The 21,030-nt window shown below is 43.2% G+C and overlaps 1 protein-coding gene across 1 annotated transcript in view; it reads left to right on the top strand.

Annotated features, from left to right (window-relative positions):
- Positions 1 to 12,031, top strand: part of FSHB (follicle stimulating hormone subunit beta) — a 74,383-nt gene extending 62,352 nt beyond the window's left edge. Inside the window, exons 2-3 of the mRNA XM_056526674.1 lie at positions 1,147 to 1,306; positions 9,419 to 12,031. Of these exons, the coding sequence (XP_056382649.1) occupies positions 1,147 to 1,306; positions 9,419 to 9,643 (385 nt within the window). The 3' untranslated portion in view covers positions 9,644 to 12,031. The remainder of the gene's footprint in view (positions 1 to 1,146; positions 1,307 to 9,418) is intronic.
- The last annotated feature ends 8,999 nt before the right edge of the window (positions 12,032 to 21,030 follow it).

Genomic DNA, 21,030 nt, shown 5'->3' with positions numbered 1-21,030 from the left:
TATAAGGCTGAAACTAATTGCCCCATACCAGGGAGAAATATTCCTTCCCGACTTGGAATAAATTCCGGCATCAATGTTCTATCCCAAAAAAACTGATATCCAAAACCTGTAATATTTATAGTTCCATAGTTCATAAGCTTGATAAAAGACAAAGAGTCCAAGTCAAGTAAACAGTTATAATCTGCAGGGGAACCTCACTTCCCCAACAGCGCCATGAAGCTTTACAAGTGCCCTTTGAAGTACTGGTTGCATCTGAGCGAGATATGCTCTTGCAGTCACTCTCTGAGGTAATTCAAGGAAGTAACAAATAAGAATGCCTTAAAGGGGTACTCCGCCCCTAGACATCTTAAGATATCTGATCGCGGGGGTTGGCTGCGGCACCCCAGACATCCGGTGCACAGAGGAACGAATCCATGCTGGATGAATGGCGATGCAGGGCAGAGGCTCGTGGCGTCACGGCCGCGCCCCGCTCCTGACGTCACAGCTACGCCCCCTCAATGCAAGTCTATGGTAGGGGGCGTGACGGTTGCCACGCCCCCTCCCATAGACTTGCATTGAGGGGGCGTGGCCGCAACGTCATGAGCCCCCAGCACTAAACCCGACGCTCTACACGAATGCCATGATCAGACATCTTATCCCCTATCCTTTGGATGGTATAATGGCTTTTTGTTACCCATGGTACCATATGGTATGCACTGCCTTGTAACATGACATGTGGAAAATCTGTTGAGGATAAAACAATACTGAAAAAATATCCAAGAAGATGTTTATACAGACTAAAAAAAAAACTAGTATTTATTTTTCAATCCATTCAAGGTAATGGGACCGCCTGCAGTTTTCTAAAAAGCAAGCGACTGGGAGAAAACAGTGAAGGGTCCACAGTGCTGAATCAGCAGTGCAGCCCCTTCGTTTGCAGGATCATTAAGTGTCCCAGAGATCAGACCCTCACTTATCATAGTGATGGTGTATACTAGAGATAAGTCATTACTATATGAGATTAGATGTTTTCATGTGTGTTTATGCCACCCATGAGTCACTTGCATGTTCATCTAGAAGTGAATCTGTTCTGTTGCTTAGTTTCCAAAATGTCTGGGGTTTTCTAATTATTCAGTGGGAGGTTAAAGCTATTTGTACTATATTCCACAGCATGGAGAAATTATTTCTATACGCGCTGGTTTTGTGTTGGAAGATCATTTTGTGCACTTCCTGCCAGCTATCTAACATCACCATTGTGCTGGAGAAGGAAGAATGCGGTGCCTGTGTCTCTGTAAATACAACTTGGTGCTCAGGATATTGTGAAACAAAGGTGAGTGGAACAAGTCTAAAATATGTGCATTAAAATGTGCTATACAATACAGTTGTGTCCCCCATTAGTTTCCCCCATATTTCATTAAGGTCTCCACTTTTTAAATGTACTACATTATCAGAACATTTTAGCAAAACTCTCGACAGGCTGCAATTCACATTACAAACTCTGGATGGCCACTGTGAGCCAGTGACAAGAATAGTGGTTGGAGGTCGATATATTTCCCCAAGGTACTGGTCATATGTAGCAAGTAGGTTTCAGGAGGCGCATATCTCATCCAGGGAAGGCTAGGTGGAATAAGGGAAAATCCAGTAAAGAGTTAAATCTCTAGTAGACCATAGCTGCTAGGGACATTTATACACCCTTTTACCAGGCATCAATTAATATGGGATGAAAGGCAGGTTTGGTTCTGGGCCAGGACAGGTTTTCACAGTTGTGCAGATCAGCACAGGTGCTGAAGACAGCTGGTCACTGAGCTTTAGAACTAGCTGATAGTTTGCACTAGCTGAGAGAAGCTTTGTCCTAAGCCTTGAGGTCTGCTACCGTTCCTGGGACAATTGCAACTTTGGTGAGGTAACACATGGAAAGTTTGTTTTGTTGGGTTTGGCAGTAGTAAGCCACTTGTAAAGTGAGGGCAAGATAATACATTAACCTTTCTAATATACTTAATAAGAAAATGTTATATTTTTTTTTTATAGAAATCATGACTTATAAAATCATGGCTTTGTCCAAGCTGAAGCACAGGCATGGACAAAGTCCAGTAAGTGCTCTCTCTTGTCTGATAGCACTCATCTGTGTTCTCTTCTGTCTGATAGCACTCCTCTGTGCTCTCTCCTGTCTGATAGTACTCCTTTGTGCTCTCTTCTGTCTGATAGTACTCCTCTGTGCTCTCTCCTGTCTGATAGCACTCCTCTGTGCTCTCTCCTGTCTGATAGTACTCCTCTGTGCTCTCTCCTGTCTGATAGAACTCCTCAGTGCTCTCCCCTGCCTGATAGGATTCCTCTGTGCTCTCTTCTGTCTGATAGCACTCCTCTGTGCTCTCTCCTGTGTGATAGCACTCCTCTGTGCTCGCTCTCCTGTCTGATAGGACTCCTCTGTGCTTTCTGCTGTCTGATAGCACTCCTCTGTGTTCTCTCCGGTTTGATGGTACTCCTCTGTGCTCTCTCCTGTCTGATAGTACTCCTCTGTGCTCTCTCTTGTCTGATAGGACTCCTCTGTGCTCTCTCCTGTCTGATAGGACTCCTCTGTGCTTTCTCCTTTCTGATAGGACTCCTCTGTGCTCTCTCCTGTCTGGTAGGGCTCCTATGTGTGCTCTCCTGTCTGATAGTACTCCTCTGTGTTCTCTCCTGTCTGATAGCACTCCTCTGTGCTCTCCCTGTCTGATAGTACTACTCTGTGCTCTCTCCTGTCTGATAGGACTCCTCTGTGCTCTTTGCTGTCGGATAGGACTCCTCTGTGCTCTTTCCTGTCTGATAGCACTCCTCTGTGTGCTCTCCTGTCTGATAGTACCCCTCTGTGCTCTCTCCTGCCTGATAGTACTCCTGTTTTCTCTCCTGTATGATATCACTCCTCTGTGCTCTCTCCTGTCTGATAGCACTCCTCTGTGCTCTCTACTGTCTGATAGTATTCCTCTGTGCTCTCTCCTGTCTGATAGGACTCCTCTGTGCTCTCTCCTGTCTGATAGGACTCCTCTGTGCTCTCTCCTGTCTGATAACACTTCTCTGTGCTCTCTCCTGTCTGATAGCACTCCTCTGTGGTCTCTCCTGTCTGATAGTACTTCTCTGTGCTGTCTCCTGTCTGATAGCACTCCTCTGTGCTCTCTCCTGTCTGATAGCACTCCTCTGTGCTCTCTTCTGTCTGATAGCGCTCCTCTGTGCTGTCTCCTGTCTGATAGCACTTCTCTGTGCAACGCTCTCCTGTCTGATAGGATTCCTCTGTGCTTTCTGATGTCTGATAGCACTCCTCCGTGTTCTCTCCTGTCTGATGGTACTCCTCTGTGCTCTCTCCTGTCTGATGGTACTCCTCTGTGCTCTCTCCTGTCTGATAGTACTCCTCTGTGCTCTCTCCTGTGTGATAGGACTCCTCTGTGCTCTCTCCTGTCTGATAGGACTCCTCTGTGCTCTCTCCTGTCTGATAGCACTCCTCTGTATTCTCTCCTGTCTGATGGTACTCCTCTGTGCTCTCTTGTCTGATTGCAAAAAAAAAGAGAAACAAAGTGCCCCCTCCCTAACACAGTAGTAACAGCAGATCTTCACTCCTATAACTCCCCTCCCCCCTTATAACAGGTCTCCCCTCTCCCTCCCCCCCTATAACAAGTCTCCCCTCTCCAGCCCCCCCCCCTTATAACAGGTCACCCCTCTCTAGTCCCTGCCCCAAATTATAACAGGCCTCTCCCCCACCACCACCACCCCCCAATCACACAGCAGGACTCTCAGCCCCCCTCCTCACATAGTAATAATATCAGGTTCTCCTCTTACCCAGTGTAGCAGATCTTCCCCTGAGCAGCTTCTGTTCCTGTGTGCCATCAGCAGGAGGAGCCAGAACCAGTGAGGAGAAGGCAGACATTAGAGGCAGCAGTAAGCGTCCTGTCTGTACAGTATGTAGTACAGACTCTGTAGCCTCTGGACCTCCGGTCACTGTGTCAGCTGTCAGTCTCAGGACCTGTGTGTAATGCTGCAGTTGCGGTACACACAGGTCCTGAGTTCTCAGGCTGACACACTGACTGATCTATATGTGTGTTGGGACTCCAAGCCTCCAGCCACTGCCAATGTTCCGACCCTGGCTGCTGCAGGGGGGTGAAGCGGACTGGGCCTCCTTGGGAGCTCGGGTCCCTTACTGGAGTACTGGCTGTACCCCCCTGATGGCGGCCCTGTCTGTGCTCTCTCTTGCCCTATCAGACAGGAGAGAGCTAAGAGGAGTACTATCAGACAGGAGAGAGCACAGAGGAGTCATATCAGACAGGAGAGAGCACAGAGGAGTGCTATCAGACAGGAGAGAGCACAGAGGAGTTCTAGCCCATTCACTTACTGGACTTTGTCCATGCCTGTGCTTCAGCTTGGACAAAGCCATGATTTTATAAACCATGATTTCTATAAAAAGGAGAAAAACATTTTTAGGAAGTATATTAGAAAGGTTAATTTTTTGGCAAGATGTACAACATATAAAACTTTTTTAATCTGACAGTGCCCATTTAAGTATTTTTTGTGATGTGTTTTTCTAATTTTCCATTTAACTATTTATACACTGCCAAAAAAATAAAAGGGAACACTAACATAACATTCTAGATCTGAATGAATGAACTAATTGTAAGAAATACTTTCCTCTTTACATAGTTAAATGTGTTGACAACAAAATCACAAAAAAATGATCAATGGAAATCAAATTTATCAACCCATGGAGGTCTGGAAATGGAGTCACACTCAAAATCAAAGTGGAAAACCACACTACCAGCTGATCCAACTTTGATGTAATGTCCTTAAAAAGTCTAAATGAGGCTTAGTAGTGTGTGTGACCGCCACGTGCCTGTATGACCTCTCTACAATGCCTAAGCATGCTCCTGATGAGGTGGCAGATCATCTCTTGAGAGATGTCCTCCCAGACCTGGACTAAAGCATCCGCCAACTGCTGGACAGTCTGTGGTGCAATGTGGCGTTGGTGGATGAAGCGAGACATGATGTCCCAGATGTGCTCAATCGGATATAGGTCTGGGGAATGGGTGGGCTAGTCCATAACATCAATGCCTTCCTCTTGCAGGAACTGCTGACACACTCCAGACACATGAGGTCCAGCATTGTCTTGCATTAGGAGGAACCCAGGGCCAACTGCACCAGCATATGGTCTCACAAGGGGTTTGAGGATCTCATCTCAGTACCTAATGGCAGTCAGGCTACCTCTGGCAAGCACATGGAGGGCTGTGCGGCCCCCCAAAGAAATGCCACCCCACACCATTACTGACCCACCGCCAAACTGGTCATGCTGGAGGATGTTGCAGGCAGCAGAACGTTCTCCACGGTGTCTCCAAACTCACGTCTGTCACATGTGGTTAGTGTGAACCTGCTTTCATCTGTGAAGAGCACATGGCGCCAGTGGCGAATTTGCCAATCTTGGTGTTCTCTGGCAAATGCCAAAAGTCCTTTATGGTGTTAGGCTGTAAGCACAACCCCTACCTGTGGACGTCAGGCTCTCATACCACCCTCATGGAGTCTGTTTCTGACCATTTGAGTGGACACATGCACATATGTGGCCTGCTGGAGGTCATTTTGCAGGGCTCTGGCAGTGCTCCTCCTGCTCCTCCTTGCACAAAGGCGGAGGTGGTGGTCCTGCTGCTGGGCTGTTGCCCTCCTCCACATCTCCTGATATACTGGCCTGTCTCCTGGTAGTGTCTCCATGCTCTGGACAGTAAACTGACAGACACAGCAAACCTTCTTGCCACAGCTCGCATTGATGTGCCATCCTGGATGAGCTGCACTACCTGAGCCACTTGTGTGGGTTGTAGACTCCGTCTCATGCTACCACTAGAGTGAAAGCACCGCCAGCATTAAAAAGTGACTAAAACATCAGCCAGGAAGCATAGGAACTGAGAAGTAGTCTGTGGTCACCACCTGCAGAACCACTCCTTTATTGGAGGTGTCTTGCTAATTGCCTATAATTTCCACCTGTTGTCTGTTCCCTTTGCACAACAGCATGTGAAATTGATTGTCAATCAGTGTTGCTTCCTGAGTGGAGAGTGTGATTTCACAGAAGTGTGATTGACTTGGAGTTACATTGTGTTGTTTAAGTGTTCCCTTTATTATTATTTTTTGAGCAGTGTATCTTCCTGAAATCTTGCATTTTCCTTTCTGGCCACTAGGCCTAATAAGAATCTGAGACTTCCTGTTCTGTACAGATAATTTTCCAGCTGTCCACTCCATGTCATCACAGACAGGAGTACAGTAAAAGATGACACCAGTATATAGAAAACAGAGGTACACATAATAGATGTTGCTTAAAGCTCAGCCTTCTCCTCCCTCTAAAATGACTTTTGTAAAGGTCACTAAGCATGCCCAGACACCTTTCCAATTCCTATCAATAGGACAGCTTCAGTTACTTGTTAACTATGTCCATGGGGCTTGCTATAAAACATATCTCTAGATAATAATACAAAAATGAAATAAAAAAATACAATTAGAGAATTAAAACAGATTATTAAAAAAAGAATCTGTTTCAGTATCAGTGAAAGTGGCATGAAATTGAGGTGATACATTACCTTTAAACTTTCTGGTGCAGATTAACGCCATCATACCCTTTACCACCTGGAGCAGAAAGACTTCATACTTGGTTAATGTCTTTCTTCCAGCCCATTAACCTTGATTTAACTCCTCGTATCCTTGCTAACATTGAAAAGTCAATGTAGAGAGGGTCCTGTACAAATTCTCATGGCTTTTCATCACTCATATAGGTCCCTGTCCCAAATGGACCCCACAGGAGTAATATGTAGATTGTCTTTATGGTACTTTATAGTATATTGTGATATGCAGTATGCATGCATGAAGCAGGTCCAGAGCTCATACATGAGACAAGAAATAGCAAAAAGATCTTTAGGAAGGTGATCTACTACTTCCATATATTTTCTGTTGCTTCTTTTTAAATATAAAAAAAGTTAGGAGACTATTCTAAGAATTGTATTTAAAAAATGGCTAATATTATACATGCCTTTGACTTCAGTCTATTTCTTTATGAATTGCTAGGCATGTGTCCGCTTCACTGGTCTTTCACCATTTACAGTTGCTGGGGACCTCTCCTTACAAGCTTTTATACACATAATTGATCTCAGGAGAATTGGATACAAGGCTAAAAATGAAAAGGAAAACTGTGCCAGAATACATGTAGCTCCGATACTGCTGCCCTTGCTTATGCCTTGTTTTCATTGAGAGCTGTCTTAAAGGGATATTGCATTTAGGAAGGAAATGTAGCTTGATGGATTTTATATTGCAAAACATTACAGTTCCTGATATTCACCCAGTATGTCTCCAAAATGCTGCCATAATGTGAAGAATTCCGCTATGGTTGTTGTTCTGGTGTAGCTATAGTCACAATAATACAGTATAGTTACCCATATACATTTACAGTATTATGTATCCCTGACTGCCCTATAAACATGGAGAGGGTAAACATGTATGCTTATCTCAGTCAACCTTTGGCAATAAACACGAGGAACAATTGCATGCACTCACCGCAACACTGGTGTCTATATCTCCGGAGGTCCGGGGCATCGGGAGGATATTGGGCTGGAGACGAAGCGCTCAGAGGCTATGCCGGTCATTTCACGGGTCTATGCATGCTTCTTCCGGCCTCTTAGCGCGCTATTAGCCACGGGTCCCAGCCTCTAACAATTGTTAGAGGCCGGGCCCGACCCGACCCGGGCCCGACCCGCTATGATGCGGGGTCACGCCGCGGCCCCGCGTTATAGATCGGGAGCGGACTCATGACGTAGCGGTACGTCATGAGTCCTTAAGGGGTTAAATCAACTGGTGCCAGAAAGTTAAACAGATTTGTAAATTACTTCTATATAAAAATCTTAATCCTTCCAGTACTTATCAGCTGCTGTATTTTCCAAAGGAAATTCTTTTCTTTTTGAATGTCCTTTCTGTCTGACCACAGTGCTCTCTGCTGACACCTCTGTCCATTTAAGACAGTGGTCTCCAAACTGCGGCCTTCCAGATGTTGCAAAACTACAACTCCCAGCATGCCCGGACAGCCAACGGCTGTCCGGGCATGCTGGGAGTTGTAGTTTTGCAACATCTGGAGGGCCGCAGTTTGGAGACCACTGATTTAAAAACTGTCAAGAGCAGCATAGGTTTGCTATAGGGATTTTCTCCTACTCTGCACAGTTCCTGACATAGACATCACAGAGAGCACTGTGTTCAGACAGAAAGGAAATTCAAAAAGAAAAGAACTTCCTCTGGAAAATACAGCAGCAGATAAGTACTGGAAGGATTAAGATTTTTAAATAGATGTCATTTACAAATCTGTTTAACTTTCTGGCACCAGTTGATTTAAAAAGAAAATGTTTTCCAGTTGAGTACCCCTTTAACCCCCATGAGAAGTTTAGACTTTGCTGCACGATATCCTAAAGCTTTGGTCAGGAATATGGTGAATAATTCAAAAGTATAGAACTACCAGCAGAGGTATAGTCAGTAGTGGGTCAAGAAGTTGCAGGCTGACAATCTAAGGGTTAAGGCTTAGTCCAGGAAAAAAGAGGTAGTTATTGACTAAACAGACCAATATCCCTCTTGCTAGTTCACTGTTGCATCTTTCAAGCAAGTTTAAAAATCCTATTTCGTTGGCGAAACACATCTCCCCATGTCATACTGTAGGATGTGCAGCCAGCGAATGATAGAAGTAAAAGGCCAAAAAACTGCTTGCACGATAGTGGAGCTGTGTAAAAAGACTCTTAAACTAGCACCAATCTACTTGATCAGCGTTTAATACAAACCTTAAAGAGGTATTCCGGCATTATACATCTTATCCCCTATCCAAAGGGCCGTCACGCCCCTCCCATGAATGGAGAGGGCGTGACGTGATGTAACTAGGGGGCGTGGCCGTGACATCACACACCCCCATCTTTGGATAGGGGGATAAAATTTATAAAGCTGGAATACCCCTTTAAGTCATACACAGTCATGAGAGAGAAAGGAACCATAACATCTAACCATCAGATTTGCTGGGTCACATTCATTAAAGAGATTAGTGATGATGACCAATTACCTAGCACATAGAGAGAGAAGGGCAACAAGGCATAGAGTGGTGGCAACAAGGCATAGAGTGGTGGCTACCAGCATCATTTCTGACAAGTGCTAGGATAGGACTGCAGTCCCTATGCGCAAAATCAGTGGTGATCCTAAAGATCAGGTCTTCACCAACCACACAAAGATGAGATTTCCTTATGTATATTTGGAGTATATCTTAGTAGTGTTTTGGGCCAATTATGATTTTTCATTGGGGTCCCAGGATTTCTGTATTCATGAATAGTCACCCACTTTACATTTAATGAAAAACTAATTACACACTCATATACAACCAGGTATCATCATATTCAACTGGAAAATAATTTAAAATGTGTTCTTATTTCAGGATCCAAATATAATGCACCCCCACAAGTCTGAAAAACAACAAGTCTGCACGTACAAAGAGATCACTTATGAAATGGTGAAAATTCCTGGCTGTCCCGAGAATGTCAATCCCTTCTACACTTATCCGATGGCGGTTGATTGTCATTGTGGAAGGTGCGACTCTGAAACTACTGACTGCACAGTGAGAGGCTTAGGGCCTACTTACTGTTCCCTCAGCCAAGACTGAACGTCGAAAATTATACCTTACAAAATAATGTAAAGAGCAATTCTATCTAAAAATGCTGAAACAACGGGGCAGCTGAGCCCTTTGCCCCTTTGCCTCAATTAAGCTCTGCTTGGCGGATCCTCGGAAGTGCAAACTGAGCCATTTATGGATCCATAGAAACACCACATGCTTCACCTCTCCGAGTATCAGGCGAGCACAGCTGAAGGGGTGCAACACTCAGCTGAGCACTTCAAACCCAGTCAAACCGATTCAGCACAAAGGATTGGGTCCTAGAGGTGGTATATGGCATATCCTTTGGGAATATCTCTTTAAAGTGACCATCCAGCAAAACCTAATATTCCCCTCCCAGCTTAAGCATAATATGGGTATACGACTGCCATGTTCCCCCTTCTTATTAAGCACTCTTTTTTCACAATAGGATGCCGTCTTCCGTCCCGTGCTGGAAGTAACGTGATTAGTGTAACTCTAGGAGACTATTGGTGAGACTTACAGAGTTACATTAAGAAAGTGACTTCTAGTCTACACACAGACCTCAGTGTGAATCGGCAGCGGGGAATGGAAATAATGTCCTGTCATGAAAATTAAACACCCAGTAAGAGCAGGGCCGCCGTTTACCTTAGCCATGCTTATGCTGGGTGGGAAATATAATTTTGCGCTAAAGTGGCCCTTTAATTGCTAGATTATTCATAACCCTTAATACCATGCACGTTTAGATAAGCATCTAGCGCTTTCTAAATGCTGTCGTAGTATCTAACATTACTCCCTCTTCGTGTAAACTCCATAGTTTGACTACTCTAAATGTAAAGAGCCCTTTCCTATGCAAAAGTCTGAATTATCTCTCTCTACAACTAATGAATGACCCTGGTCTTTTATAAAGAATTCTTTGTAATAACATATACTTTTTTTTTCGAGCTGAAAAAATACAATTTTATTAGCCTCCTTACCCACCTTGAAATCCCTTCCCACTCTCCTATATCCTTATTACAGTGCAGAGCCCAAAGTAAACACTGTATTTGAAAGATTTGTAAAACAGTAAAATGATATTGAGACCAAAGGTTTTTATATCTCTTGTTATACATCCTAGATCTCACTCGATAGTCTCTGTAACTTGTACTGCAGTGCAGTAGTTACCAATAATTGAAACAAGGGAATAAACTAAGAAGCAACTCAACTGAACTTCAACATTTTGACTTGAGAGAAAAAGGCGAAAAAGCATTATTACAGTCAAATCTCCCTTGGCGGACACCTCCCAATAAGTGATACCTCCCAATAGCGGACAGTTTGCAATTCCCCGGTAGAGTCCTATAAGACTTAATGTATTAATGCACCCTCTGATTAGGAGACACTCCCAATAGTGGACATGTACAAACCTTATAGGGGACAAAACACTCCCAATAGAGGACAAAACACACCCAATAGCCTATGACAGCCTATGTGCCAGTGTGCCAGCCTTGTACAGAGGGCCACCGTCAGGGAGATACAGCCAATACATCAGTAAGGGGCCCAGGCTCCAAGGGGATCCTGACCCCAGCTGCACCCCCCTGCAAAAGCCCCAGAACAGAAGCAGAAGACTCCTGTATAAAAAGTGGTCTCCTGCTTCTGTCCGTCCACGGCCACATAATTCGCCCCAACACCCCGTGCCACTTTATTCCCCCTGTGCCAAATCCTCCCCTCTGTATTACACCCTGTGCCACAAAAATTTCTCCTTGATCCCCCCCCCGTGCTATTTAATTCCCCTTTTATTACCCTTTGTGTAAATTCATCATCCCCTCTTTACCACCCCCTGTGCCATTTCATCCCACCTGTGACATTTAATCCCCCTTTATCCCCATGTGCCACCTTACTCCCCCTCTGCCAAATTACCCCCCACACAGATGGGATCAAGGGGAAATTATGTGGTACAGGGGTAAGGGGGGATGATTTGGCATAAGGCACAGGGGGGATAAAGTGGCACAGGGTATAGGGGGGGTACAGGGGGTTGATAAGGGATGATTAAACGGCACTGGGAGATTCTATTGTAATATTGCTTTCTATCATGTTTTTTAGGTAATTTTTGTATTCGGTCATTTAGAAAGGTTTTTAAGCATTTTTTTCCAATAGGGGACATCTCTCAATAGCGGACACTTTTTTATTCCCCGTGAGTGTCCACTATTGGGAGATGATTCTACTGTACAAGATTTTTAGGTAGAATTGCACTTTAAAACTTTCAAAAAGCAGCATACTAATGTATAGATATATGAAATGCAACTCTCTGCATCACTTTAATGCAATATATGTCTCTCATATGCAGAATATACGTTTGTTTTAGTTTGCATTATGTTCTTGTTTCTATATAATGAATGGAGTTTATCAAGTGGTGCATTTTTATGTATAAGTAGATAAAAACTGTACTCCTGAATTTTCCATGTACATCGTTTACTCAGAAAAAGACATTTATTATTACTAGTATAGAATCAATGTAGTAATAGTAGACAGGTGTTAGAGTTGGCTGAATAAACCACCTAGCTCTAGGTTGTTTGGGACTAGAAGGAATAAAAACCCCTGAGAGTGGCAGAAGGTGGTTGAGGATACCTCCAGCCCCCATTTAAGACATTGATACAAATGAATAGTCGCAGTTCATAGCATGGGAACACTTTGTTCCCTGCCCGGCCACCCGACGCTTCTTCTGTAATGCAGGCAATGCGATTAAATTATGTAGAGCACAGTTAATGTAGGGGCATAGTGGTACAGTTCATGGTGGGGGAAAATTGGTACAGTACATGGGGGCATAGTAGCACAGTTATGGAAGGCATAGTAGCAAAGTTCATAAGGGGAAGCAGTGGAATAATTTATTGAGGGGGCACAGACACCTCATTCATTGTTTTAAGGGACACAGAGGTACATTTTTTCAGTACAGGGCACAGAGTAGCGCAATAGCCGGAGGGCTTACCTCTCCTCCTGTCCCGGTCCCAGCTCTGTAATTGATAGAGCCTGGCTGGACTAGGCTTTATCAATCGAAAGCAGAGCACACAAATCAATGTAGTTCTATGGAATTTCCACCTACAATTCCGCTTACTGAAATGTATAATATAGTGAATTGGTTTCTGTCCACAAATTCCCATTTCGGAATTTGTGAAGCGGAATTTGTGAACGGAAAATCCGCTTGAAGATTTTGTGTATCTATTGGAGACTGCAGTGTCCGCGCGGTCCTAGCGCCAACTGATTCAGTCGGTGCTGGACACACTCAGAATCTCCAGGCGGAAATTTTCCCCTGGAGATTCCGCAGTGTGAAACCTAGCCTAAGGGTACCAATAAATTGTAAAAAAAAAAAATAATAATAAGTTGAATAAAAGTTTAAAAAACACCAATTAACCTCTTCCATATTAAAAGTTAAAACCACCCCCCATTTCCCAAATTCCATATAAAAAATATGTAAACATAATAAAATGTATATATGTCATAGTCTGAACTATAAAAATATTATGTTAATTAAAACTTTATGGTCAATGGTGTATACATAAAAAAAAAAACTACCAAAGCCACAAATTGCATATTTTTGATCACATTGTATACCATAAAAATTTTCATAAAAAGCGATCAAAAAGTCCCATCAAAACAGAAATGGTAGCAATAAAAACTACAGATCACGGCACAATAAATGAGCCATCACACATAATAAAAAAAAGTTATAGGGGTCAGAAGAGGACATTTTTAAAAGTGTAATTTTTACCGAAAAGTGCTCTGTGTAGAGTCTGAAGCCCACCCTAGATTTTGGTGGCTCAAAAAACAAGTCCTGGGAAATTGAAAGCATTAAGAATGTGAAGAGGAAAAAAACGAAAGTGCAAAAATGAAAAAAACATGGTCTTTAAGGAGTTAAGGCCATACTTATTTCCTCTCGACATTGGTAAGTGAAGAAAGTCATCTAAGGCTCAAGGCTGGCAGGTCATTGAGAAGACATTAGTCAAACTATGGACCTCTCATTTAGGCAGCATAATAAGTATGTCTGAATTTCTTTAAAAAGCAAAATCATCTGTAGTTTCAGTATATTGTAATGACCTTTTTTATTGGATTAACAAGATTTTGTAGAGACAAGCTTTCGGGATTCCTCCCTTTATCAAGTCATAAGCATTTCTGAGCTCACAAGGGGAAAACACACGTTCTGTCTCACAAAATGTGCAGGGGTTAAAACAACATATGTGGAGAATAGACATTAAGTTGGGCTATAAATTGTATAGCTATAGGACAATAGATACAGATAAGGATGAGGGGGGGGGCTGGAGAGCAGAGGTGAGAATGGTGGTTACACTGGACAGAGGAGAAAGGACAATTTTACTACAGAACCATAGACTGAAGATAAGACTTAGACAGGGGAGGGGGAGCAGGGGTGTAATGGTGTTAGAGCAGAGAGAGGGAAGACAGTTTGACAAAGGTTATAGGACATTTTGATAATGGAATAAGAAGCTTAAATCCACATTAAGTCCTCTGTTCTTGGAGTCATAAAAAACTATCATTTTGGCTTCAAATGTCTTTCTTTCCTGGGTGTACTTGAAGTTTCCTTTCAAGATCTTGATTTTGAGGTCCTGTAGGGAGTGACCTGTTTGGGTGAAGTGGTGTCCAACTGGGGTGCAATAGTCCTTTTCTCTATGGTTGTTGATGGACGATCTGTGAAGGTTCATCCTTTTATTGAGTGGCTGACTGGTCTCACCAATGTAACATCCCAGGTCACACTTGGTGCATTGTATCATGTAGACTAGAGTATTGTCCCTTGATGTTGTATGTCTTGTTGTTGTGGGAGGCCTCAGAATTTGTGCAGATGTGTTGACAGAGTTTACAGCGCGGTTTGGTGCAGGGTTTGGTCCTATTGTCTGTATCTGATGTGTCTGTGGGTAGTTTCCTATTGACCAGCTTTTGTTTTAAGTTGGGTGGTTGTCTGAAGGCCAAGATGGGTGGTTCAGGAAAGATTTGCTTTAACACCTCATCTTCTGCTAGTATTGGCTGCAGGTCCTTGATGATTTTGCGTATTTCCTATTTCTATTTGAATTTCTTTGTAATTTTTCAACCTTGTGGATCTTGTTTTTTTTAATGGAAACATCTGCTAAGAAAATTCTGATTCCAGATAACACAGGAAAAATTTTATCCGTTTGGAAATGCATTGCTGTCTATGGAAATGGCGCATTTCCAAGCAGTCCTAGCATTGGTTCTAAAGGGGTATTCTGAGCAAAAGCATTTTATCCCCTATCCAAAGGATAGGGGATAAGATGTCTGATCGCGGGGGGCCCGCTGCTGAGCTCCCTGCATTCTATGCGGGGACTGCGTTTCTAGTTTCGGAAACCTCCGGGTTTCCGGGACTGGGGACGTGACGTCATGCCACGCCCCCTCCATTCATGTCTATGGGGGACATTTACTAATCTAGTCTATTCTGGGTATGCTTATAGACCAGCGTATGTGGTAGTCTCCTGTGTATTGTGCTCCTAATTTATCAAAGGTCTCACAGCCCTTGATAAATTCTGTGCTCAGACTTCAGGGTCTACAGCTTAAACTGCATTTAGACCTGCTCCAACATGGTCTGACATTTCAGCGTATTTTGGGCAGATGCGACTTGTCGCTCAAAAGTCGCACTTGATAAATTCAGCACCAATGCATTTTCCAATGCATTTCCGTCTAAAATAGACTAGAATGCATCATGTTCTAAAAATCCTCTACAGCAAAAGTCGCAGAAAAGTCGCACATATTTAGACTGCGACTTTCTGTGCGACAAATTTAGACAGGAAAAACCAGTCTAAATCCTTTGATAAATCTCCCCCTATGTGTCTATAGACATGAATGGAGGGGGTTGTGGCGTGACGTCACATCCCAGTCCTGGTAACCTGGAGGTTTCCGAAACTGGAGATTCGGCAGGGAGAGCACGGGGGGGGGGGAGGGGGGGGGGGAGTGTCTCAGCAGCAGGCCCCCCGCGATCAGACACCTTATCCCCAATCTTTTGGACAGGGAATGAAATATTTTTGCTCGAAATACCCCTTTAAGTGCCATCACCTACAGTCTGTGGAATGTCTGCTTGGAAATTTTCCAGTGGGACATTTCGCCTTGTAAACATACCCCTAGGGAGCAGTGAGACTGTGTTGAAGCCTCTGAGGTGATATAGCTAACCACTTTAGTTTTTAAACATAAAATGGGAGAATTTATGTGATGCAACACATTTTCAGCACATTTCTGTGTGCCAAACATAACTGAGCCAGAGGCTGGATCGCACAGGCTATACTGTGTGCATCTGATCGGGTCATACTGTCCTGCAGTGCAAATGTATTGCAGCATAGTATAACCTGTAAAAAGTGTAAAAAATAAAAAGTTCTTAACCCCTTAAGGATGCAGGACGTAAATGTACGTCCTGGTGAGGTGGTACTTAACGCACCAGGACGTACATTTACGTCCTAAGCATAACCGCGGGCATTGGAGCGATGCCCGTGTCATGCGCGGCTGATCCCGGCTGCTGATCGCAGCCAGGGACCCGCCGGCAATGGCCGACGCCCGCGATCTCACGGGCGTCCGCCATTAACCCCTCAGGTGCCGGGATCAATACAGATCCCGGCATCTGCGGCAGTTCGCGATTAAAATGAACGATCGGATCGCCCGCAGCGCTGCTGCGGAGATCCGATCATTCATAACGCCGCACGGAGGTCCCCTCACCTGCCTCTGTCCGGCTCCCGGCGTCTCCTGCTCTGGTCTGTGATCGAGCAGACCAGAGCAGGAGATGACCGATAATACTGATCTGTTCTATGTCCTATACATAGAACAGATCAGTATTAGCAATCATGGTATTGCTATGAATAGTCCCCTATGGGGACTATTCAAGTGTAAAAAAAAATTTTAAAAAATGTAAAAGTTAAAGTAAAAAAAAAGTGAAAAATCCCCTCCCCCAATAAAAAAGTAAAACGTCCGTTTTTTCCTATTTTACCCCCAAAAAGCGTAAAAAACATTTTTTATAGACATATTTGGTATCGCCGCGTGCATAAATGTCCGAACTATTAAAATAAAATGTTAATGATCCCGTACGGTGAACGGCGTGAACGAAAAAAAATTTAAAAAGTCCAAAATTCCTACTTTTTTAATACATTTTATTAAAAAAAATTATAAAAAATGTATTAAAAGTTTTTTATATGCAAATGTGGTATCAAAAAAAAGTACAGATCATGGCGCAAAAAATGAGCCCCCATACCGCCGCTTATACGGAAAAATAAAAAAGTTATAGGTCATCAAAATAAAGGGATTATAAACGTACTAATTTGGTTAAAAAGTTTGTGATTTTTTTTAAGCGCAACAATAATATAAAAGTATATAATAATGGGTATCATTTTAATCGTATTGACCCTCAGAATAAAGAACACATGTCATTTTTACCAGAAATTGTACGGCGTGAAAACAAAACCTTCCAAAATTAGCAAAATTGCGTTTTTCGTTTTAATTTCCCCACAAAAATAGTGATTTTTAGAAGGCGAGGAGGAAAAAATGAAAACGTAAAAATTAAATTGTCTGAGTCCTTAAGGCCAAAATGGGCTGAGTCCTTAAGGGGTTAAATAAAAGTATCAAGTGGAAAAAAAATGCCCCCAATAAAAGCCCTGTATTATCACCAAAAAAGATCAAAAACACAAATCACATACATAATAGGTATTGCCACGTCCGTAATGATGTCTACTATAAAACTATAATGTCAATTATCCAGTAAGGTGAACGCCGTAAATATGTCACGAAAAAACAATATCAGAATCGATCCGCTCAGGAAAAGCGCTCTAAAGTTATTACCATTTAAAGAGACACATGTAAAATTTAAAAAAAAAGAGCCTGGTCATTAAGGTGAAAAATGGGTCTGTCCTTAAGGGGTTAAAAAAATGAAATTTTCTCTCTTTTGTGTTTAAAAAAATTAATGACAGAAAAAGAATTTTGCTCAGAAAAGGAAAAAGAACATAGAAAACTATATAAAATGGGTATCACCATAATCGTACTGACCCACAGAATAAAACCAAAATCCCTTTTACCGCACACTGTGTACATCATTAAAAAAAAATATTTAAATGCAAGACATTTTCCAGTTTTTCAAAATATTTTGGAGTTTTTCACAAAAAATGCTGCATGTGTCAACAAAAATGCACCACTTATATAAAGTACAATATGTCACGATTTAAAGAGATACATGTAAAAAAAATTAAAAGAGCCTGGTCATTAACCAGCCTAGCGGTATTCCCGAGCGTGACTCGGGGTTAATTTTCGCTGCTAGAAGCGGTAACCCCGAGTCACGCTCGGGGTAGAATTGCAGAGTTGCTGTGCGGGCTGCACAGTATATCGCAAAAGCAATCAAATCGCGATTTTTGCTTTTTGCGATGTAGTGATGCAGCCCCCGGGAAAATATGTGATTATCTGCTCGGGTCAGCTCCCGTTGGGGGGCCGGCCAGAGCAGGTAAAGACATATACTAAAAGTCAGTGTTTCCCTACCAGGGGGCCTCCAGATGTTGCAAAACTACAACTCTCAGCATGCCCGGACAGCCAAAGGCTGTCCGGGCATGCTGGGAGCAGTAGTTTCACAACAGCTGGAGGCCCCCTGGTAGAAAACCCTGAACTAAGTGTAAAAGTAAGAAGGAAGAAAATAAAAAAACCTTTTGCTCACCTAGTCCCGGTCCCTGCAGATGTCGGTCCCCTCCGTGCGCTCTGGTCACTGCTCTATTCATCTTACAGGACCTTTCCCTTTTCAGCCAATCACAGGCCGCAGTGGTGTAAAGCCTGTGATTGGCTGAAGGGGAAAGGACTTGTTCTGCAGCAAATACACTAGGTTTGAAATCTGCCGGCAAACCTAGTGTATTTGCTGCAGGACAAGAAGATGACAAGGTGACAAGGGGGGAATGTGACACAGGGGAGAATGAAACAAGGGGGGAATGTGACACAGGGGAGAATGTAACAAGGGGGGGGGGGGGAATGTGACAAGGGGGGGGGATGTGACATAGGGGGGAATGTAACAAGGGGGGGGGAATGTGACAAGGGGGGGGGGGAATGTGACATAGGGGGGAATGTGACAAGGGGGGGAATGTGACAGAGGGGAGAATGTGACAAGGGGGGGATGTGACAGGGGGGGAGTGGAATGTAACATGGAGAGGGGAGAAGGTAACAAGGGGGGGGGGAGAATGTAACAAGGGGGGAATGTGACAGGGGGGATGAATGTGACGGGGGGGAGAGTGTAACAAGGGGGGAGAATGTGACAGGGGGGATGAATGTGACAGGGGGGGGGGAGAATGCAACAAGTGGGGGGAATGTGACAGGGGGGGAATGTGATATGGGGGGGGGGAATGTGACAAGGGAGGGGGAATGTGACGGGGGGAGATGTGGAATTTCAATGCAAAAAATTGTACCGCTTTTGGTACAAATTTCCAGACGGAATCGTACCGCTAGGGAGGTTAAGGTGAGAAATGGGTCTGTCCTTAAGGGGTTAAAAAAATGAAATTCTCTCTGTTTTGTGTTTAAAAAAAAAAAGCTGCCACTAGGTGTCTTCTTAATTGTCCAGAGCACATACACCCTCCCCCCCCCAGTCTTTTGCACGGACTTTGGACTCCTACTGGCCTGACAGAAGTCCAAACACAGGAAATGCAGTCTGGAGTGCTAAGGGATTGGGGATGTCCAGCTATATCCAATCATTGCTCCTCTCACACTTAACTGCTGTTTGCTGTTGGTTGCTGAGTGAGGGAGGAAGTTCTCCCCTGTATGACTTCAGATGATGTCACGCCTGCTGGGTAACACCCCTTCCCAGTCTGTCAATCTGAAACTGAGACTAAGCAGAAACAGAGCAATATCAAGGTAGAAAACTAAAAAAAATCTAAAAATAAAGGCAGGGGGTGGTTTATCACAAATGGTGGCAGTGACCTGGAAGGATTATAAAATGTATCAAGTTAATGAGAGGAACTCGTTAACTTTAGTGATCAGTGTCAGACAGAAGCTGCCAAGGCTAACAAAATTGTAGGATGTATCAAGAGAGGCATAGGGGCTAGTGACAGGGATATAGTTTTGCCTCTGTATAAATCATTAGTCAGACCACATATGGAGTGTCATGTCTAATACTGAGCACCTGTACATGATGACATGACTGAACTGGAGAGGGTGCAGAGAAGGGCGGCCAAGGTAATTACACTTGGGGTTATTTAGTTAGGAAAAAGGATGTCTTAGGGACAATTTGACATATGAATATATGAATACACAGAACAGAGAGCTTTCTAGTGATCTTTTCATACCTAAGCAGTAACCATGACAATGGTGCAACCTCTAGTCATGAGAAAAGAAGGTTTCACCATTATCACTGACAGGGATTCTTTACTGTAAGAGCAATGAGACTATGAAACTCTCTGTCATATGATGTTATGATGGCTGACTAAGAAAAAACGAATTCAATGTATATGGATACTGATATGGATGATATGGATACTAGATTTATGAGGATAGAACATTGATCCAGGGACTTGTTTTGATTTCCATATTTGGAGTCGGGAAATTGGCATCAGCCTCTTAAGGTTTTTTTTTGTCTTCCTCTGGATCAACAAAGTAGGGTTTTAGGTTAAACTTGATAGACTTGTGTCTTTTTTTTTTCAACCTTATGCATTATGTAACTATGTATACACAGACGCTACTGTTGATTCTATGCCATCTAAGCCTTGAGACAATCAAGGTTAGAAAAGTAATTTAAATATGCATTTTGTTTTCTGAAAAGGACAGTCATTTGTTTTTAACGTGGGATAAAGTAGATTAAGGATCTGTACAGAAATGATTATGAAGAAATGTATTCTTGATCCAGCAATTCTGTAAAACATCAAATTTATTAGTAACCCAAAGCATAAAATATTGCAAAATAGCACTCACGACACACCACCTAACCAGTGATGCACTACAACATGGACGCGTTTCGTGCACATGCACGCTCTTGATCACCATTCCACCTGTTCACACCTTCCCCTCTTTGTGCAAAACTCTGAGGGAGGGGTCACCAGTTCTGAATTAAAATATACTACTACATAAAATACATTATCACAAGAGACAGGTTCAAATAAGAATCATAAGCATGAACAATAGACAATGAAAAAGACATCTGTGCACATCCCGTATGGAACATTTCAACGTAGCAGACATCTATTAGTAGTGAAACATGAGTTCTCTTCTTTTATTCAACCCTTGGGGAGCTCTCTTCTGGAGCGCAAACTGTCAATATGCCTCACGGCAATTTAGGGTTTAATTTAGGGTTTAATCCCTGTATTTTTATTTTTTTTGTGGTTATGAAAACCTCTTGGGTACTGCGAATGCCTGCTCCTGGCTCATCCTGTGTCTTTCAGGAACTACTCACTTCACTGATGCTTCAGGCTACTTGGGCCTTTAATTTTTGGAAG

The sequence above is a fragment of the Hyla sarda genome, chromosome 6, assembly GCF_029499605.1.
Source record: "Hyla sarda isolate aHylSar1 chromosome 6, aHylSar1.hap1, whole genome shotgun sequence".
NCBI classification, from domain to species: domain Eukaryota; kingdom Metazoa; phylum Chordata; class Amphibia; order Anura; family Hylidae; genus Hyla; species Hyla sarda.
Note: the sequence above shows the minus strand (reverse complement) of the source record. Positions and strands in the feature narration are given on the sequence as shown.